The following is a 23,524-nucleotide window of genomic DNA, read 5'->3' on the forward strand; positions in this document are numbered from 1 at the left end:
GTCTGTAAAATTTATTTCGGTTATGTAGATCAATATCATGGACGACACCTTGATGGTAAAATGTTGATTAACTTGTGCATGGTTGCCCTTGGCATTGCCCGCCATTACGCCCGAAGAGCTACCCAAACTGGGGTCAACGTATCGCTGCCCAGTCTAATATCCATTTATAATAACGCAATCAGTTCACTTGCCATGTGTGATACTTTCCCCATACCGATCATGGTCAAGAATTGTTGCCCTGGCCAATCCCAATCTTTGCCGCCTGTGGTAAGCTGTAATGGTCACACCCTTCACAAGACGCCTTGCTTTCAGGCGGGCTGCACAGAGTCAGTTTTTATCTGTAGAGTCGCACTCCTGTTATTGTACGGAATCCACTATTGACAGCAGATTTCAATCTATTGCGTGGCACAATTAATGTAATGAGACGATCTTGTCCAGGTGTCGTTTTTTTAGGCCTGCCACGCCCAGGTCTCATTGTAACCCCCTCCCTTTGACGGTACTTGTCTCACAGAAATTACACATTTTTATTTGCCAAACATGTCAATCTCCTCATTGACACGTCATGCCAATCTCCTTAGTGACACATCATGTCAATCTCCTCATAGACACGTCAAGTCAATCTCCTTAGTGACACGTCATGCCAATCTACTCATTCACACGTCAAGTAAATCTCCTTAGTGACACGTCATGCCAATCTCATTAGTGACACGTGATGTCAATCTCCTTAGTGACACGTCAAGTCAATCTCCTTAGTGACACGTCATGCCAATATCCTAAGTGACACATCATGTCAATCTCTTTATTGACACGTCATGTCAATCTCCTTAGTGACACGTCATGCCAATCTCCTCATTGACACGTCATGCCAATCTCATTAGTGACACGTCATGTCAATCTCCTTAGTGACACGTCATGTCAATCTCCTTAGTGACACGTCATGCCAATCTCCTCATTGACACGTCATGCCAATCTCATTGGTGACACGTCATGTCAATCTCCTAAGTGACGCGTTATGTCAATCTCCTTAGAGACACGTCATGCCAATCTCATAATTGACACGTGATGTCAATCTCCTCATTCACACGTCATGCCAATCTCCTTAGTGACACGTCATGTCAATCTCCTTAGTGACACGTCATGTCAATCTCCTTAGTGACACGTCATGTCAATCTCCTGATTGACACGTCATGCCAATCTCATTAGTGACACTTGATGTCAATCTCCTCATTGACACGTCATGCCAATCTCCTTAGTGACACGTGATGTCAATCTCCTTAGTGACATGTCATGCCAATCTCCTTAGTGACACGTCATGCCAATCTCCTTAGTGACATGTCATGTCAATCTCCTTAGTGACACGTCATGTCAATCTCCTTAGTGACACGTCACGTTGTTCTCAAGAAAACATTCCACTGATAATATGAATAAAATGGAGCTTAATGCTTCTCAACTGTTTGCTTCATAGCTTCATACGGTGTATTTATTTATCCTATCTTTAGCATCAATCACATAGAGTGATCCCTCCTCATCGAAAGCAACATGACTGGGACAATGCAGCCCATCATGTTTTGTTTTGTACTGAAGACATTTTTTACCACTTGAGCTATAAACGCGCACTCCCCCCCAGTCGTAGTCCGCAACGAAAACGGTTCCATCACGTGACACACAAGTCCCACTGGGTTTCCACCCAGTATCATATTCCCAACTGCTCCACCTGTCCTTCCCTCCACTTGATAGGACTCTTAGACTTCCACTTCCCCATTCACTCATGACTATATCCCCTTCAGGGGTGACGGACAGGGACGACAGGGGGAACCGGAAGCTGCAGTCTAAATACCTCCTTATCGTGCCCTCCAGGTTGTAGACGTGAAGTCTTTTGTCACCAGGAATATTGCCAACCACAATCCCAACATCGTCAGACGCAGCTAGACTGTATGTGAAGGGTAGACCTTCATCTGGTTTATTCTTGTTCAGTTTGACCTTTGTTCGTAGATGACCCTTTAAAGTGAAAATACACAAATAATTTTCACTGACCACAGCAATGACGTCCCCAGCAACAGCAATTGCACGGGGATAGAATCCATCCACGGTGATTTCTTGTTTCAACTTACCACAAGAGTTGATCATCTTGACCTTTTTATTGGCTAGATCTGATATCAACAGCCCAGCACCGAAACTGTATGCCGTTCCTTTGATGTTAGGGTTCTTTGTATCACCTTTAAATTTTGCAGAAAATGTTCTTTGGAATTTCATATTGTATCTCGATGGAATAGATCTGGTCTGTGATACACTGGCTTCACTCTGTGTTGTCTGCTTTTTGTCCTGTTTCTCGTTCTGTTCATCATCCTTTGCAACAGTCAATGCATCCGTCTTGTGAATAGCCATGGCATGTCCTTTGAGCTGTTGGAGTCTGTCCACAATGGTCGTCTTCAGCATCAGTAACTCGTCATCCTTGCCTGTCTCCAGGATGCTGTCACAGAAGTCGACACAACTGCCAATCCTATTTTTCTGTTGCGAGAGTTCTTGTAACATGGTGTTGTGTTCCTTCTCTATTTCTTTCGTTTCAGTGGAAAGTTTTCTCAGTGAATCGTGTTGTCTGCTTTTTATTATGGCAATTTCTCGTTCCGCATTTTCTTCAATGCGAGATGTCTCTAATTCTCTTTTTTGTTTTAATGCTTTTGTCAAAGATAAGATACTCATTTCTTGTTTGGAAACTTCCTTGACTTCTTTGCGAATGATCTCAACCTTAGACTTCATCATTGACTTCAAAAGGCTTACAGCTTCTGTGATAGGTTGAGTGTTGTGGTCCTTGTGGAGAAAAATAACGCATGCTATACAGACTGGTAAATGACAAGATTGGCAAAAGTATTCCACATCTTTGTCCTGGTGCTGTTGACATTGAATTCTCTGTAACTGTCTGAACGTTTCATCATGCAGTCCTCCCCTGAGATCTGCTACAGAAACAATCTGATGACCATGTGTTTGGGTTGAAGCATTGTGTCCATCGGAACAGTCTGTACAGAGGCCATCGCCGCAGTTGAGACACTTCATTTCTGCTGGGGAGGATCGTCCTTTCAACCCACATGGCGTGCATTGCATTGACTTGGCTGTCTTAGATCTTACAAGTTCAGCGAGTCCATTGATGAAGAAATTATTCTTGAAGGAATCTGCCTCAACTGAAATTGGTTCTCGACACTCTGGACAGAGTGCTGGTCTTTGTTCAGACTGATGTGACTCTGTGCGCGCGCATATGCACCTAAAGCAGAAGGAATGGAGGCAGGGCAGGATTCTGGGATCTGTGAACAACTCTTGACAGATGCCACAAGTCAGGAAGTCATTGTGGTGTAAATCAACAACTGATCGATCTGGTAACGTTCCGGCCATCTTGGCTGAAAAAAAGAAACCTATTTCAATAGAAAGTTGTCTCTATGATCTCAGACTGAAATATTAAGAGACATTGTTTGTGGTCATTGTGGATTGGTTTGGTATATACTGGCGGGAAAGAGTATATGCTTCATATACAGTGGTGTAAATGCTACGTTATTTAAAAAAACAACCCCAAAAACCAATATCATATTTGGTCATTTGTCTGTTCAAAGTATTATCAAAACCCATACCAGGTAACAGAAAACAGAGGGACACGCCCCAAAATAGTGGTGGTGATACAACTTAATTAACAATGTCAATATCGGATCTGACCACCACGCGTTGATACATGCGAGGCAGCGGCAGTGTACTGAATACACCAAATGATTAAAAACAGCCTGGGTGATGTTGTTCGAAGTGCCAACCAAATATTGGCCCATCTGAGTGGGCCCTCACTGGCTGGTTCTGATCTTGCCGTAGGCGTCAATCCATCTCATCCCAGGCATGTCCTACGTGGGAGAGGTCTGGAGAAACATCCGACCATGACAGTACAGCAATGTCATGCTGCCTCAAAAAGCCTATTACAACATGTGCAAAACATGGGTGGGCATTATCCTGCTACAACGAGACGCTACGTCCCTACATTTGCACAAACGGTAGGACGGTGCATTGATAGATGCATTCAGAATAAATATATTTTTATTGAACATTTTATGAAGCACAGTTTCTTTTTTCCGTCAGTATATTTACTATTGTGTTCAGACAGACTCTTAATAAGGAGTGTGTGTGTGTCTGCAACCAAATCAAAAACCAGCATTTCACTTTTACAGGTCAGACTTAACTCATACCAACATATAAGATGAGTGAGGATAAGATATATGGATGAACAACTTCTTTATTACAATAAGAAACAACGTTTCGGTGTAGGTTATCAAGCAAGTGAGTATAGTTGACAAGTATATATACAGGTTGGAGGCAGTTTTTATACAGTAGAGTAGATATCAGATGTAGATAATAGAGTAGATATCAGATGTAGATAATAGAGTAGATATCAGATGTAGCTACACTGGAGTGGAGAAGCTTGTTATGTACATCTTATCCTTAGTACTCAAACTTCAATACCTCAAAGAAACATATAAGATGGTTGTCAGCAAGACTCTTGGTAGGGTATTGCTTTACTTATATACAGCGTATACACGACAGAATTTGGGATTCCTGACCAATAATTCACCAATTTTGGTTTTTGAGTGAGTTAGTCCGTCATCTCGGTTTAATGCCGGGCTGAAAAGTATTTTAGTTAGCAAGGCGTTTCAGTTGACAAGCCAAGGGACATGATTAGGTTGAAGTTGGGATTTCAATGGACCCTTGCGTGGCAAAGACAGACACCCCGCTGAGAGAATTGCGTTGCCACAGAGACATGCGTAGGGGTGTTTCCATGGGGAGCGTCTCCGACCCACCTCCACACTATTGACTATAGTGTGTGTTGCACAGCTCTGTTGACTGTTATGAAACCTCCAGACAGACATGTCACAACACTGACCCCGATGAAAGGACAGCTGTAGCGTATGTGGTAGCCTCTCCCTCCCCCCCACTCCCCCCCCCCCCCTTCTCTCTCTCTCTCTCTCTCTCTCTCTCGCACGCACGCACGCACGCACGCACGCACGGACGCACGCAAGCACACACACACTCGCCTACCTGCTCCATCCATCGTCTTAACATAAGGGATACGTCGAAAACGGTACTATCACTCTTACTCTGAAGGCGGCTGATAAGTGACTCGGCAGTCTCGTGACTATGCTGTTGCATTATGTGCTTTGATACAATCAGACGTCACCGCCCTGAGTATGCTCGTATGCCAGTCACATGAGAGAACTGAACAAGAGCGACATTGATACAAGTAATCTGTAGGTGTTACCGTCACGATGGTTGATGCGAGATGTTCCCGTATAAAACAATATAACTAGCGAGATAAATTAGAGATTTTACAATGGTAACACATGAATACACAATGCCATTATGAATACACAATTCCTTTTGGAAGTGGTCAAATGTAACAAATGTTATATTTGGGATAACACTTTCTTAGTAAAGTACAGATTCTCGTACTTTTCTTGGGTTGAGTCCCGTCCGGGATTCGAACCCACTCAGCTAAGAAAAGTACGAGAATCTGTACTTTACTAAGAAAGTGTCATCCCAAATATAACATTTGTTACAAATGGTAACACAGCCGATATAAATCAGGAATTCTAAGGCATACAATTGTATTTAGTGGTGGCATTTCCTAATAGATACAAGAAGTATTTACTATATCTGTGAATGTTCAAGAGACTTGAGCAATATGTGACACTAGTAAAAGGGTACTGCGTCAGGCTAACATTTCAGATAATATGATCATGGGATGACTGAAAGGGCATAATGCGTGTTCTGTTATGTCAATAAGCCACCAAGAGTTACTGCCCTTAAGGAGGAAGTAAGACACGCACATTTCCAGGACATTCAGTACTAGGCAACAAAGTCGTAGGGCTGAATATCCAAAGGAATCAATGAGCAGGACAAAACCAACTTCCAGGTGTGCTACAGCCATTGAAACGTTCATGATGGAATGGAGTGTCTGTGGCTGCACGGTTAGGTTGAGGTGGTTGTGGGGGTAGGGTTTGTATGAGGTGGGGTTTGTATGAGGTGGGGTTACTGTGAGGGTAGGGTTTGTATAGGTTGGAGGCTGTGAGGGTGGGGTTTGTATGAGGTGGGGTTTGTTTAGGTTGGAGGCTGTGAGGGTAGGGTTTGTATGAGGTGGGGTGGCTGTGAGGGTGGGGTTTGTATAGGTTGGAGGCTGTGAGGGTGGGGTTTGTATGAGGTGGGATGGCTGTGAGGGTGGGGTTTGTATAGGTTGGAGGCTGTGAGGGTGGGGTTTGTATAGGTTGGAGGCTGTGAGGGTGGGGTTTGTATGAAGTGGGATGGCTGTGAGGGTGGGGTTTGTATGAGGTGGGATGGCTGTGAGGGTGGGGTTTGTATGAGGTGGGGTGGCTGTGAGGGTGGGGTTTGTATAGGTTGGAGGCTGTGAGGGTGGGGTTTGTATGAGGTGGGGTGGCTGTGAGGGTGGGGTTTGTATAGGTTGGAGGCTGTGAGGGTGGGGTTTGTATGAGGTGGGATGGCTGAGAGGGTTGGGTTTGTATGAGGTGGGGTGGCTGTGAGGGTGGGGTTTGTATAGGTTGGAGGCTGTGAGGGTGGGGTTTGTATGAGGTGGGATGGCTGTGAGGGTGGGGTTTGTATGAGGTGGGGTGGCTGTGAGGGTGGGGTTTGTATGAGGTGGGGTGGCTGTGAGGGTGGGGTTTGTATGAAGTGGGATGGCTGTGAGGGTGGGGTTTGTATGAGGTGGGATTGCTGAGAGGGTGGGGTTTGTATGAGGTGGGGTGGCTGTGAGGGTGGGGTTTGTATGAGGTGGGGTGGCTGTGAGGGTGGGGTTTGTATAGGTTGGAGGCTGTGAGGGTGGGGTTTGTATGAGGTGGGGTTTGTATAGGTTGGAGGCTGTGAGGGTAGGGTTTGTATGAGGTGGGGTGGCAGTGAGGGTGGGGTTTGTATGAGGTGGGGTGGCTGTGAGGGTGGGGTTTGTATGAGGTGGGGTGGCTGTGAGGGTGGGGTTTGTATGAGGTCGGGTGGCTGAGAGGGTGGGGTTTGTATGAGGTGGGGTGGCTGTGAGGGTGGGGTTTGTATGAGGTGGGGTGGCTGTGAGGGTGGGGTTTGTATGAGGTGGGATGGCTGTGAGGGTGGGGTTTGTATAGGTTGGAGGCTGTGAGGGTGGGGTTTGTATGAGGTGGGGTGGCTGTGAGGGTGGGGTTTGTATAGGTTGGAGGCTGTGAGGGTGGGGTTTGTATGAGGTGGGGTGGCTGTGAGGGTAGGGTTTGTTTGAGGTGGGATGGCAGTGAGGGTGGGGTTTGTATGCGGTGGGGTGGCTGTGAGGGTGGGGTTTGTATGAGGTCGGGTGGCTGAGAGGGTGGGGTTTGTATGAGGTGGGGTGGCTGTGAGGGTGGGGTTTGTATGAGGTGGGGTGGCTGTGAGGGTAGGGTTTGTATGAGGTGGGGTGGCTGTGAGGGTAGGGTTTGTATGAGGTGGGGTGGCTGTGAGGGTGGGGTTTGTATGAGGTCGGGTGGCAGAGAGGGTGGGGTTTGTATGAGGTGGGGTGGCTGTGAGGGTGGGGTTTGTATGAGGTCGGGTGGCTGAGCGGGTGGGGTTTGTATGAGGTGGGGTTGCTGTGAGGGTGGGGTTTGTATGAGGTGGGGTGGCTGTGAGGGTAGGGTTTGTATGAGGTGGGGTGGCTGTGAGGGTAGGGTGTGTATGAGGTGGGGTGGCTGAGAAGGTAGGGATGTATGAGGGGGGTGGCCGAGAGGGTGGGGTTTGTATGAGGTGGGGTGGCTGTGAGGGTGGGGTTTGTATGAGGTGGGGTGGCTGAGAAGGTAGGGTTTGTATGAGGGGGGTGGCTGAGAAGGTGGGGTTTGTATGAGGTGGGGTGGCTGTGAGGGTGGGGTTTGTATGAGGGGGGTGGCTGTGAGGGTGGGGTTTGTATGAGGTGGGGTGGCTGTGAGGCTGGGGTTTGTATAGGTTGGAGGTTGTGAGGGTCGGGTTGGTATTGGTTAGGGCGGCTATGAGGGTGGGGTTTGCATGACTTGGGATAGCCGTGGGGGTAGGGTTTGTATGAGGTGGAGTGGTTGTGGGGGTAGGGTTTGTATGAGGTGGGGTGGCTGAGAGGGTGGGGTTTGTATGAGGTGGGGTGGCTGAGAGGGTAGGGTGTGTATGAGGTGGGGTGGCTGAGAGGGTGGGGTTTGTATGAGGTGGGGTGGCTGTGAGGGTGGGGTTTGTATGAGGTGGGGTGGCTGTGAGGGTAGGGTTTGTATGAGGTGGGGTGGCAGTGAGGGTAGGGTGTGTATGAGGTGGGGTGGCTGAGAAGGTAGGGTTTGTATGAGGGGGGTGGCCGAGAAGGTGGGGTTTGTATGAGGTGGGGTGGCTGAGAAGGTGGGGTTTGTATGAGGGGGGTGGCCGAGAGGGTGGGGTTTGTATGAGGTGGGGTGGCTGTGAGGGTGGGGTTTGTATGAGGTGGGGTGGCTGTGAGGGTAGGGTTTGTATGAGGTGGGGTGGCAGTGAGGGTAGGGTGTGTATGAGGTGGGGTGGCTGAGAAAGTAGGGTTTGTATGAGGGGGGTGGCCGAGAAGGTGGGGTTTGTATGAGGTGGGGTGGCTGAGAAGGTGGGGTTTGTATGAGGGGGGTGGCCGAGAGGGTGGGGTTTGTATGAGGTGGGGTGGCTGTGAGGGTGGGGTTTGTATGAGGTGGGGTGGCTGAGAAGTTGGGGTTTGTATGAGGGGGGTGGCCGAGAGGGTGGGGTTTGTATGAGGTGGGGTGGCTGTGAGGGTGGGGTTTGTATGAGGGGGGTGGCTGAGAAGGTGGGGTTTGTATGAGGTGGGGTGGCTGTGAGGGTGGGGTTTGTATAGGTTGGAGGTTGTGAGGGTCGGGTTGGTATTGGTTAGGGCGGCTATGAGGGTGGGGTTTGCATGACTTGGGATAGCCGTGGGGGTAGGGTTTGTTTGAGGTGGAGTGGTTGTGGGGGTTGGGTTTGTTTGAGGTGGAGTGGTTGTGGGGGTAGGGTTTGTTTGAGGTGGAGTGGTTGTGGGGGTTGGGTTTGTATGAGGTGGAGTGGTTGTGGGGGTTGGGTTTGTATGAGGTGGGGAGGCTAGACTGAAACTGACGTTTCTACAATCACTTACTTCGTCAAAGCTTAATCAGATATACTAGCGACATAATCACTTACCATTTACTTAGCAACATTAGATTTCCCCAACTCTACGACAGTGTTGATCAAGCTCATACCAGCTTTCCGGTTACTCTGCCGGTATCATTGCGATAGTATAGAGAGCTCCGCCAACGGAGGAGGCTTGAGTGTAAACGTGTAATCACTTCCTGTAAGGGAGGTATCATTGCGATAGTATAGAGAGCTCCGCCAACGGAGGAGGCTTGAGTGTAAACGTGTAATCATTTCCTGTAAGGGAGCAATCATTTCATATTCGTGTGTGTGGTGTGGTGTGGTGTGGTGTGGTGTGGTGTGGTGTGTGGTGTGGTGTGGTGTGGTGTGGTGTGGTGTGGTGTGGTGTGGTGTGGTGTGTGTGTGTGTGTGTGTGTGTGTGTGTGTGTGTGTGTGTGTGGTTTGGGGTACTCCGATATTAGTTTTAAAATATATAAAAAAACGAAAACTGTTTTCCTTGGACATTTGTCTGCGAGAAATAGCACATTATTTTTCCTACGCTGCGATGCAAATGTAATTTCTTCCAGTAAAGAAAGGAGCTTGCTTATTTTTTCCCATGAAAATCCCCTCAATCCCATCCCTACTGAGAATCAAATGATTGCTCCCTAACTACATATATGACAGTTATTTTAATGCGGGAGGCTGGTGGTTCGAACCCCACATGGGTAGATTGTGTGAATTCTTGATAGTGCTGTAAATATTGCTACAAGCGGCGTATTACCCAACTCACTCAACTCCCAGAATCACTTAGGAGGTGTATTAAACACTTAAATTTAGATAGATTAAATCTATAGAGATTAAATGAACAACATATGTTAAAATATCATAAATATAAACCCGAAGGGACAATGAGTAAGTATATTATGTTTGAGTGTGTATTTCCAGGATGTGCTGAAGCACAACTGAATGTCTACGTCAGAATCCCTGAACACACTATTCACAATCACGTCTTGTATCAATACGTCAACAAGAAACAGATAACAGGACATAGAACATTAGGTACTAAAATCATTCTATCAGAACGTGTACGTGGAACACAGGATAGGACACAGAACATTAAATATTGTCATCTGTCAGATTGTAACTTAAAAACGTAGAATAGGACAGACTACATCAAATAATGTCATCTATCAGAAGAATAGGACATGGAACATTAACTAATGTCATCTATCGGAATGTAACTAAAGGACGTGGAATAGGACATAGAACATCCAATAATGTCATCTATTTCGGACATCGAACCTTTAATAATGTCATCTATTTCGGACATAGAACATCAAATAATGTCATCTTTTCAGGACATAGAACATCAAATAATGTCATCTATTTCGGACATAGAACATCAAATAATGTCATCTATTTCGGACATAGAACATCAAATAATGTCATCTATTTCGGACATAGAACATCAAATAGTGTCATCAATTTCGGACATAGAACATCAAATAATGTCATCTATTCAGAACATAGAAAATCAAAAAATGTCATCTATTTCGGACATAGAACATCAAATGATGTCATCTATTTCTGACAAAGTACATCAAATAATGTCATCTATTTCGGACATAGAACATCAAATAATGTCATCTATTCAGGACATAGAACATCAAATAGTGTCATCTATTTCGGACATAGAACATCAAATAATGTCATCTATTCGAGACATCGACCATTAAATAATGTCATCTATCAGAAGAATAGCACATGAAACGTTAATAATGTCCTCTATCAGAATGTGATTTAATAACGTAGGATCGGACAGATTACCTTAAATAATGTCATCTATTTAGGACATCGACCATTAAATAATGTCATCTATTTCGGACATAGAACATCAAATGATGTCATCTATTCAGGACATAGAACATTACATAATGACATCTATTTCGGACATCGAACATTAAATAATGTCATCTATTCCGGACATCGAACATCAAATAATGTCATCTATTCCGGACATCGAACATCAAATAATGTCATCTATTTCGGACATTGAACATTAAATAATGTCATCTATTCAGGACATCGAACATTAAATAATGTCATCTAATCAGGACATCGAACATTAAATAATGTCATCTATTGAGGACATTGAACATTAAATAATGTCATCTATTCAGGACATCGAACATTAAATAATGTCATCTATTCAGGACATCGAACATTAAATAATGTCATCTATTGAGGACATTAAACATTAAATAATGTCATCTATTCAGGATATTAAACATTAAATAATGTCATCTATTCAGGACATCGGACATTAAATAATGTCATCTATTTAGGACGTGGTAATTCCAACGTGGTATTTTGACAATGTAAGGTATTAAGTCATCCTGTTAGCTTTGTGTAGACAGACACTGATGTGTGTCTTGCAGTTAACAGTAATTATGATGCGTCAACCCACCATTAGCATACATCTTTAACAAGCCAGCTCCCCACGCGGTGCGCAGCCATCGCTTGGATCTTCATCTCTGCCTCGTGACATCATTATGAATGTTTTCATTAATTAACACTCACTAATAACGACGATGCTTTCCACTTCACATCATTAGTCAAAGCATGCAGATGTTCTTTCTCCCACGTGCTGTTTGTTTTCATGGTAGGATTTATGCTTATTATCCTTCAAGTGAAAAAAAATACTAATTAGATATTCAAGTACTCCAGACGTCATTACTGCGTGCGGATATGGTTGTCGCTTGCTGAAATTGGAAGATGGCACATTAATTAGTGAAGGGAGGGCTGCTGCAACTAGAACACAAGAAGAAGACTAACTAGTTAAATGCATCCAGAGTGGTTGGAACATACATTGCTTCGTTAACAACTTCTGGAAATCCCGTGGTACATACAGACGCACAACCGTTATACCGTCAGACACGTGTCAGTCATTGTCAGTCACACACTAAGCCACATGCCTGCATATCCATGCCTAGTTGGTCAATAAACAACCGTTGTAATCTTTATATTAACGATTTGGAAATCGACGGCATCGTCGCAGTCGGTACAAAGACGAGTCGAGTGAATACATTTGAAAGCAGAAACCCCACCGGCGATGGCGGAGCACGAGCAGCACGTGCGCCCGTCTCGCGCTGACAGCGACATGTGAGTGAGTGAGTGAGTTGGGTTTAACGCCGCTTTTAACAGTATTCCAGTTATATCGAGGCGTGTCAGCTTAATGTGGGAGGAAAGCCCGAAGTAATGCAGGTCTCAGACGTTTACCACTTTTACCACGTTTACCCACGAGCACGGGTACGGTGCTGACAAACCTAGAAACATAATCGGGGCGAACCGGGATTCGAACATACAATCATAGGTTTCTGGCGTGCCCAAGGCAACTCTGCACAGCGAATTGCCGCGCCTTAGACGACTGGGCCACCCGTGCCCCCGTATTTTATACTGACAACTGCCATTTATTGCCATTGAATATTGGACTACCACTCTATTGTTTATCGCCCTTGTAATCGCCGTGCAGTAATTTGTGTGGATATGTAAATTCAGTGAATTTGTGTTTCACACTAAGTTCATTTACGTACAGATTTCTGGATAAACATATTGTTTCAATTTGAGAATCGACACGTAATAATAAGAATAGGAATTTCTGCTCTGATTGTCAAAACAAGGTAATTTGGCCAAGAAGTTAAAGTTCAGGTATATCGATGATCTGATATCGTTAAATCCATCAATCAGCCAATACCCTTCCACTGAGTTACCCATCATAACTAGAAACCAGTGAGACTGCTGAATCTGTTTCATATTTAGATGTATGCATGACATTTCAGAACCACAAAACACTCTCCACGAGGCTGCATGAATAGCGGGATGACTTCAACTTTCCCTTTATGGAAAGGGTATTGTCGCATTTATTTATATGATAAGCCCAATTACAGACGTTCGTGATGTGTTTCTCCAGGCTCTTCAAATATGACTCTCAAGCTGCTGCCGTCGTCACTTGGGCAGACAATACATTCATCTATTTCCAGATTTGCAGCATACTCACGACCCGTAGACGCTGATTTACCGTGACATGGCGTAAGCGTTATTTGCGGTTAAACAAAACTGTTTCATGGGCACCTGATAGCTAAACAGTTATTGTGAGCTGTTCACATTAAAAAAACAACACGTGTGTGAGTATCATGGTCCGAAGAAGCACTCAATCATCTGGTCTAGATTCGATTACTCACAGACTGCCGTCATATCTACTGCCGACAACACATATGGGAACTCGACAACACATATGGGAACTCGACAACACATATGGGAACTCGACAACACATATGGGAACTCGACAACACATATGGGAACTCGAACAACACATATGGGAACTGGTGAAATGAAAATGAAGATGTAATGACAATAAATGTCTGTAAAATTTATTTCGGGAGTGTAGATCAATATCTGTATCCACCATGTCGGGCGACACATGCACGACTCCTTGATGGTATACTGTTGATTAACTTGCACATGGTTGCCCTTGGTATTGGACGCCATTACGCCTGAAGAGCTGCCCAAACTGGGGTCAACGTATCGCTGCCCAGTCAGTTCGCTTGTCATGTGTGATACTGCCCCCATACCGACCATGGTCAAGAATTGTTGCCCTGGCCAATCCCAATCTTTGCCGCCTGTGGTAAGCTGTAATGGTCACACCCTTCACAGGACGCCTTGCTTTCAGGCGGGCTGCACAGAGTCAGTTTTTATCTGTAGAATCGCATTCCTGTTATTGTACGGAATCCACTATTGACAGCAGATTTCAATCTATTGCGTGGCATAATGTAATGAGACGATCTTATCCAGGTGTCGTATTTTTAGGCCTGCCACGTCCAGGTCTCATTGTAACCCTCTCCGTTTGACGGTACTTGTCTCACAGAAATTACACATTTTTATTTGCCAAACATGTCATTCTCCTCATTGACATGTCATGCAAATCTCCTTAGTGACACGTCATGTCAATCTCCTCATTGACACATCATGTCAATGTCCTTAGTGACACATCATGTCAATCTCCTCATTGACACGTCATGCCAATCTCCTTAGTGACACGTCATGCCAATCTCCTCATTGACACGTCATGCCAATCTCCTTAGTGACACGTCATGCCAATCTCCTCATTGACACGTCATGTCAATCTCCTCATTGACACGTCATGTCAATCTCCTTAGTGACACGTCATGCCAATCTCCTCATTGACACGTCATGTCAAACTCCTCATTGACACGTCATGTCAATGTCCATAGTGACACGTCATGTCAATCTCTTTACTGACACGTCATGTCAATCTCCTTAGTGACACGTCATGTCAATCTCCTCATTGACACGTCATGCCAATCTCCTTAGTGACACGTCATGTCAATCTCCTTAGTGACACGTCACGTTGTTCTCAAGAAAACATTCCACTGATAATATGAATGAAATGGAGCTTAAAGCTTCTCAACTGTTTGCTTCATACGGTGTATTTATTTATCCTATCTTTAGCATCAATCACATAGAGTGATCCCTCCTCATCGAAAGCAACATGACTGGGATAATGCAGCCCATCACGTATTGTTTTGTACTGAAGACATTTTTTACCACTTGAGCTATAAACGAGGACTCCTCCCCAATCGTAGTCCGCAACGAAAATGGTTCCATCACGTGACACACAAGTCCCATTGGGTTTCCACCCAGTATCATATTCCCAACTGCTCCACCTGTCCTTCCCTCCACTTGATAGGACTCTTAGACTTCCACTTCCCCATTCACTCATGACTATATCCCCTTCAGGGGTGACGGACAGGGACGCCAGGGGGAACCGGATGCTGCAGTCTATATACCTCTTCATCGTGCCCTCCAGGTTGTAGACGTGAAGTCTTTTGTCACCAGGAATATTGCCAACCACAATCCCAACATCGTCAGACGCAGCTAGACTGTATGTGAAGGGTAGACCTTCGTCTGGTTTAGTCTTGTTCAGTTTGACCTTTGTTCGTAGATGACCCTTTAAAGTGAAAATACACAAATAATTCTCACTGACCACAACAATGATGTCCCCAGCAACAGCAATTGCACGGGGATAGAATCCATCCACGGTGATTTCTTGTTTCAACTTACCACAAGAGTTGATCATCTTGACCTTTCTATTGGCTAGATCTGATATCAACAGCCCAGCACCGAAACTGTATGCCGTTCCTTTGATGTTAGGGTTCTTTGTATCACCTTTAGATTTTGCAGAAAATGTTCTTTGGAATTTCATATTGTATCTTGATGGAATAGATCTGGTCTGTGCTTCACTGGCTTCACTCTGTGTTGTCTGCTTTTTGTCCTGTTTCTCGTTCTGTTCATCATCCTTTGCAACAGTCAATGCATCCGTCTTGTGAATAGCCATGGCATGTCCTTTGAGCTGTTGGAGTCTGTCCATAATGGTCGTCTTCAGCATCAGTAACTCGTCATCCTTGCCTGTCTCCAGGATGCTGTCACAGAAGTCGACACAACTGCCAATCCTATTTTTCTGTTGCGAGAGTTCTTGTAACATGGTGCTGTGTTCCTTCTCTATTTCTTTCATTTCAGTGGAAAGTTTTCTCAGTGAATCGTGTTGTCTGCTTTTTATTTTTGCAATTTCTCGTTCCGCATTTTCTTCAATGCGAGATGTCTCTAATTCTCTTTTTTGTTTTAATGCTTTTGTCAAAGATAAGATACTCATTTCTTGTTTGGAAACTTCCTTGAATTCTTTGCGAATGATCTCAACCTTAGACTTCATCATTGACTTCAAATGGCTTACAGTTTCTGTGATAGGTTGAGTGTTGTGGTCCTTGTGGAGAAGAATAACGCATGCTATACAGACTGGTAAATGACAAGATTGGCAAAAGTATTCCACATCTTTGTCCTGGTGCTGTTGACATTGAATTCTCTGTGACTTTCTGAACGTTTCATCATGCAGTCCTCCCCTGAGGTCTGCTACAGAAACAATCTGATGACAATGTGTTTGGGTTGAAGCATTGTGTCCATCGGAACAGTCTGTACAGAGGCCATCGCCGCAGTTGAGACACTTCATTTCTGCTGGGGAGGATCGTCCTTTCAACCCACATGGCGTGCATTGCATTGACTTGGCTGTCTTAGATCTTACAAGTTCAGCGAGTCCATTGATGAAGAAATTATTCTTGAAGGAATCTGCCTCAACTGAAATTGGTTCTCGACACTCTGGACAGAGTGCTGGTCTTTGTTCAGACTGATGTGACTCTGTGCGCGCGCATATGCACCTAAAGCAGAAGGAATGGAGGCAGGGCAGGATTCTGGCATCTGTGATCAATTCTTGACAGATGCCACAAGTCAGGAAGTCATTGTGGTGTAAATCAACAACTGATCGATCTGGTAACGTTCCGGCCATCTTGGCTGAAAAAAAGAAACATATTTCAATAGAAAGTTGTCTCTATGATGTCAGACTGAAATATTAAGAGACATTGTTTGCGGTCATTGTTGATTGGTTTGGTATATACTGGCGGGAAAGAGTATCTGCTTCATATTCAGTGGTGTAAATGCTACGTTATTTAAAAAAAACACCAAAAACCCAAATATCATATTTGGTCATTTGTCTGATCAAAGTATTATCAAAACCCATACCAGGTAACAGAAGACAGAGGGACACGCCCCAAAATAGTGGTAGTGATACAACTTAATTAACAATGTCAATATCGGATCTGACCACCACTTGCGTTGATACATGCGAGGCAGCGGCAGTGTACTGAATACACCAAATGATTAAAAACAGCCTGGGTGATGTTGTTCGAAGTGCCAACCAAATATTGGCCCATCTGAGTGGGCCCTCACTGGCTGGTTCTGATCTTGTCGTAGGCGTCAATCCATCTCATCCCAGGCATGTACAAAGTGGGGGAGAGGTCTGGAGGAACATCCGACCATGACAGTACAGCAATGTCATGCTGCCTCAAAAAGCCTATTACAACATGTGCAAAACATGGGCGGGCATTATCCTGCTACAACGAGACGCTACGTCCCTACATTTGCACAAACGGTAGGACGGTGCATTGATAGATGCATTCAGAATAAATATATTTTTATGAAGCACAGTTTCTTTTTTTCCGTCAGTATATTTACTATTGTGTTCAGACAGACTCTTAATAAGGAGTGTGCGTGTCTGCAACCAAATCAAAAACCAGCATTTCACTTTTACAGGTCAGACTTAACTCATACCAACATATAAGATGAGTGAGCATAAGATATATGGATGAACAACTTCTTTATTACAATAAGAAACAACGTTTCGGTGTAGGTTCTAACACCGTTATCAAGCAAGTGAGTATAGTTGACAAGTATATATACAGGTTGCAGGCAGTTTTTATACAGTAGAGTAGATATCAGATGTAGATAATAGAGTAGATATCAGATGTAGATAATAGAGTAGATATCAGATGTAGCTACACTGGAGTGGAGAAGCTTGTTATGTACATCTTATCCTTAGTACTCAAACTTCAATACCTCAAAGAAACATATAAGATGGTTGTCAGCAAGACTCTTGGTAGGGTATTGCTTTCCTTATATACAGCGTATACACGACAGAATTTGGGATTCCTGACCAATAATCTATTCACCAATTTTGGTTTTTGAGTGAGTTAGTCCGTCATCTCGGTTTAATGCCGGGCTGAAAAGTATTTTAGTTAGCAAGGCGTTTCAGTTGACAAGCCAAGGGACATGATTAGGTTGAAGTTGGGATTTCAATGGACCCTTGCGTGGCAAAGACAGACACCCCGCTGAGAGAATTGCGTTGCCACAATTGCGTAGGGGTGTTTCCATGGGGAGCGTCTCCGACCCTCCACACTATTGACTATAGTGTGTGTTGCACAGCTCTGTTGACTGTTATGAAGCCTCCAGACAGACATGTCACAACACTGACCCCGATAAAAGGACAGCTGTAGCGTATGTGGTAGCCTCTCTCCCCCCCCCCCCCTCTCTCTCTCTCGCACGCACGCACACACACACACACACACACACACACACACACACACACATTATGAATGGAATACCGACCCGACACACAGTCACACCACATGCATGTTCTCGCCTACCTGCTCCATCCATCGTCCTAACATAAGAGATACGTCGAAAACTCTTACTCTGAAGGCGGCTGATAAGTGACTCGGCAGTCTCGTGACTATGCTGTTGCATTATGTGCTTTGATACAATCAGACGTCACCGCCCTGAGTATGCTCGTATGCCAGTCACATGAGAGAACTGAACAAGAGCGACATTGATACAAGTAATCTGTAGGTGTTACCGTCACGATGGTTGATGCGAGATGTTCCCGTATAAAACAATATAACTAGCGAGATAAATTAGAGATTTTACAATGGTAACACATGAATACACAATGCCATTATGAATACACAATTCCTTTTAGAAGTGGTCAAATGTAACAAATGTTATATTTGGGATAACACTTTCTTAGTAAAGTACAGATTCTCGTACTTTTCTTGGGTTGAGTCCCGTCCGGGATTCGAACCCACTCAGCTAAGAAAAGTACGAGAATCTGTACTTTACTAAGAAAGTGTCATCCCAAATATAACATTTGTTACAAATGGTAACACAGCCGATATAAATCAGGAATTCTAAGGCATACAATTGTATTTAGTGGTGGCATTTCCTAATAGATACAAGAAGTATTTACTATATCTGTGAATGTTCAAGAGACTTGAGCAATATGTGACACTAGTAAAAGGGTACTGCGTCAGGCTAACATTTCAGATAATATGATCATGGGCTGACTGAAAAGGCATAATGCGTGTTCTGTTATGTCAATAAGCCACCAAGAGTTACTGCCCTTAAGGAGGAAGTAAGACACGCACATTTCCAGGACATTCAGTACGAGACAACAAAGTCGTAGGGCTGAATATCCAAAGGAATCAATGAGCAGGACAAAACCAACTTCCAGGTGTACTACAGCCATTGAAACGTTCATGATGGAATGGAGTGTCTGTGGCTGCACGGTTAGGTTGAGGTGGTTGTGGGGGTAGGGTTGGTATAGGTTAGGGCGGCTATGAGGGTGGGGTTTGCATGACTTGGGATAGCCGTGGGGGTAGGGTTTGTTTGAGGTGGAGTGGTTGTGGGGGTAGGGTTTGTTTGAGGTGGAGTGACTGTGAGGGTAGGGTTTGTTTGAGGTGGAGTGGTTGTGGGGGTTGGGTTTGTATGAGGTGGAGTGGTTGTGGGGGTTGGGTTTGTATGAGGTGGGGAGGCTAGACTGAAACTGACGTTTCTACAATCACTTACTTCGTCAAAGCTTAATCAGATATACTAGCGACATAATCACTTACCATTTACTTAGCAACATTAGATTTCCCCAACTCTACGACAGTGTTGATCAAGCTCATACCAGCTTTCCGGTTACTCTGCCAGTATCATTGCGATAGTATAGAGAGCTCCGCCAACGGAGGAGGCTTGAGTGTAAACGTGTAATCACTTCCTGTAAGGGAGCAATCATTTCATATTCGTGTGTGTGGTGTGGTGTGGTGTGGTGTGTGTGTGTGTGTGTGTGTGTGTGTGTGTGTGGTTTTGGGTACTCCAATATTAGTTTTAAAATATGAAAAAAAACGAAAACTGTTTTCCTTGGACATTTGTCTGCGAGAAATAGCACATTATTTTTCCTACGCTGCGATGCAAATGTAATTTCTTCCAGTAAAGAAAGGAGCTTGATTATTTTTTCCCCCATGAAAATCCCCTCAATCCCAACCCTACTGAGAATCAAATGATTGCTCCCTAACTACATATATGACAGTTATTTTAATGCGGGAGGCTGGTGGTTCGAACCCCACATGGGTAGATTGTGTGAATTCTTTATTATGTCCCCCGTCTTGATAGTGCTGTAAATATTGCTACAAGCGGCGTATTACCCAACTCACTCAACTCCAGGAATCACTTAGGAGGTGTATTAAACACTTAAATTTACTTAAAGTAGAGATTAAATGAACAACATATAGTATAAATATAAACCCGAAGGGACAATGAGTAAGTATATTATGTTTGAGTGTGTATTTCCAGGATGTGCTGAAGCACAACTGAATGTCTACGTCAGGATCCCTGAACACACTATTCACAATCATGTCTTGTATCAATACGTCAACAAGAAACAGATAACAGGACATAGAACATTAGGTACTAAAATCATTCTATCAGAACGTGTACATGGAACACAGGATAGGACACAGAACATTAAATATTGTCATCTGTCAGATTGTAACTTAAAAACGTAGAATAGGACAGACTACATAAAATAATGTCATCTATCAGAATGTAACTAAAGGACATGGAATAGGACATAGAACATCAAATGATGTCATCTATTCAGGACATCGAACATTAAATAATGTCATCTATTTCGGACATAGAACATCAAATGATGTCATCTATTCAGGACATCGAACATCAAATAATGTCATCTATTCAGGACATCGAACATCAAATAATGTCATCTATTTCGGACATAGAACATCAAATGATGTCATCTATTCAGGACATCGAACATCAAATAATGTCATCTATTTCGGACATAGAACATCAAATGATGTCATCTATTCAGGACATCGAACATTAAATAATGTCATCTATTTAGGACATCGAACATTAAATAATGTCATCTATTCAGGACATAGAACATCAAATAATGTCATCTATTCAGGACATCGAAAAATTAAATAATGTCATCTATTTAGGACGTGGTAATTCCAACGTTGTATTTTGACAATGTAAGGTATTAAGTCATCCTGTTAGCTTTGTGTAGACAGACACTGATGTGTGTCTTGCAGTTAACAGTAATTATGATGCGTCAACCCACCATTAGCATACATCTTTAACAAGCCAGCTCCCCACGCGGTGCGCAGCCATCGCTTGGATCTTCATCTCTACCTCGTGACATCATTATGAATGTTTTCATTAATTAACACTCACTAATAACGACGATGCTTTCCACTTCACATCATTAGTCAAAGGATGCAGATGTTCTTTCTCCCACGTGCTGTTTGTTTTCATGGTAGGATTTATGCTTATTATCTTTCAAGTGAAAAACAAATACTAATTAAATATTCAAGTACTCCAGACGTCATTACCGCGTGCGGATATTGTTGTCGCTTGCTGAAATTGGAAGATGGCACATTAATCAGTGGAGGGAGGGCTGCTGCAACAAGAACACAAGAAGAAGACTAACTGATTGAAAGCATCCAGAGTGGTTGGAACATACATTGCTTCGTTAACAACTTCTGGAAGTCGCGTGGTACATACAGACGCACAACCGTTATGCCGTCAGACACGTGTCAGTCATTGTCAGTCACACACTAAGCCACATGCCTGCATATCCATGCCTAGTTGGTCAATAAACAACCGTTGTAATCTTTATATTAACGATTTGGAAATCGACGGCATCGTCGCAGTCGGTACAAAGACGAGTCGAGTGAAAACATTTGAAAGCAGAAACACCATCGGCGATTGCGGAGCACGAGCAGCACGTGCGCCCGTCTCGCGCTGACAGCGACATGTGAGTGAGTGGGTGGGTTGGGTTTAACGCCGCTTTTAACAGTATTCCAGTTATATCGCGGCGTGTCAGCTTAATGTGGGAGGAAAGCCCGAGGTGATGCAGGTCTCGGACGTTTACCACTTCGGTGAAACCCACGGATATGGTGCTGACAAACCTAGAAACATAATCGGGGCGAACCGGGATTCGAACCCAAAATCATAGGTTTCTGGCGTGTCCAATGGACGCAACTCTGCACAACGAATCGCGGCGCCTTAGACTGGGCCGCGCCTTAGACTGGGCCGCCCGTGCCCCCCGACAGCGACATGTGACGGACATCCAAACATTACTGCTGTGTGAGCCCACCGGGCACCACGGTGGTCAGGACACGCTGATGTCAAGTCAACAATATATGATAACACTATATCAGTATGAGCGTCTGAGGGAGCATTGTACACCTGGTCGTATGTCAGCGTCCGCCCTCCCCACACGGACAAAACTGTGGAGGACGAGGAGACACACATCACAACGATCGCTTCGAGGAGTGTGTGTGTGTGTGTGTGTGTGTGTGTGGTGTGTGTGGTGTGTGTGTGTGTGTGTGTGTGTGTGTGTGTGTGTGTGTGTGTGACGTGTGCACAGTAAGACGTTTCTGTTTGTCGTCAGCAATCGTGTTTGAATAATGGAACTATGCTTGTCGTATCATTCGCTTTATTTTATCTTTTTCGGGATTTGTTATTTTTCTCATTACTAACTGTCCTTATCCTGGTAACGAGTATATTGATTAAGCTCAATCAGTCCTTGTTTACTTTGTTCGGCAGAACAAAATCAGCAATGCGGGGATATCAATTTCAGATCCATTGATTGTTCAGACATACTATCCACCAGACCAGACTGCATAATCACGTTGTTATCAACAGACCTAGGATGAACGTTTTTTGCATTATTATTTGTTAAGCTCGGAATTATGGTATACGATGTTATTTGTTTTGTTGAAGCATGCGACTGATTCATTAGTCATGTATTTGTCTCTGCTCATCTAGGGTAATAACCCTGCGTCATACGTCCGCTGGTTGTCCCGAACTGAGGTGAGGTGAGGTGAGGTGAGGTGAGGTGAGGTGAGGTGAGGTGAGGTGGAGTTCAACGTCGCGTCCAAGATAATTGCGCTTGTTTTAGCCCCTTAATGTCGACCACCTTTTAACGTCTTTTGGTATGACGCGGCCGGGGATCGAACCCGGACCTTCCGGTGAGTGGTACAGGATTGGTATGTAGACAGGTGGACCTGATGTCTTAGGCACCATAATTCAATGTGCAGAGTTGTGTCACAGGCAGAACTTTACGGTCGTGGGTTCGAATCCTAGATTCGACCTGATTATGATCATTGGTGTGTCAGCACCATGCCCGTGTTCGTGGGTTGTTCCAAAGTGGTGAACGTCTAAGATCGGCATGGCCTCGGACTGCCTGACACGCCGTGATGTTCCCAGTGTACTCTTCAGTCAGTCCCCTGGTTATTGACACAGGGAACCCACTGGGGAACATACTTATCATGGAATCATATTTATACCATTACTCGACCTTTTATGCAAGTGTAATGTAAAGAATTGTCTATCCGAAAAAGCCCATATCCACGTACATATTTGCCTACACCGACTTCGTATTGTCAGATCTGCATTTCACCTTCAACCATGAAAGTGTTTCAAGCGCTCCTTTTCAGCGAGTCTCCCTTCGGAATTAAAATCAAAACCATTTCACCTGCTCTATTTGGTGGACTTATTACCGTCCTTATCTCTGTTGCACTCTGTCCGCTTCATCATACTGTTTGCCTAACAGCTTGGCAGGCTTTTATCACTATATCCCGTCGCGCTTGCTAACGCTGCGTCACTTCGTCATCAGCGC

General features: G+C 44.3%; 1 protein-coding gene across 1 annotated transcript; it reads right to left on the minus strand.

Annotated features, from left to right (window-relative positions):
* On the minus strand, positions 1-18,525 carry LOC124140732. The gene is made up of 4 exons (XM_048384830.1): positions 18,201-18,525; positions 14,597-16,512; positions 5,821-7,153; positions 1-3,389 (listed from the first exon to the last, which is right to left on the minus strand). Exons 1-4 carry the CDS (start codon positions 18,298-18,300, stop codon positions 1,468-1,470), a joined length of 5,271 nt encoding a protein of 1,756 aa, XP_048240787.1. The 5' UTR covers positions 18,301-18,525; the 3' UTR covers positions 1-1,467.
* Positions 18,526-23,524: the final 4,999 nt, after the last annotated feature.

Source organism: Haliotis rufescens, unplaced genomic scaffold, assembly GCF_023055435.1.
Source record: "Haliotis rufescens isolate VD_foot unplaced genomic scaffold, xgHalRufe1.0.p SCAF_51, whole genome shotgun sequence".
Taxonomy (NCBI): Eukaryota; Metazoa; Mollusca; class Gastropoda; order Lepetellida; family Haliotidae; genus Haliotis; species Haliotis rufescens.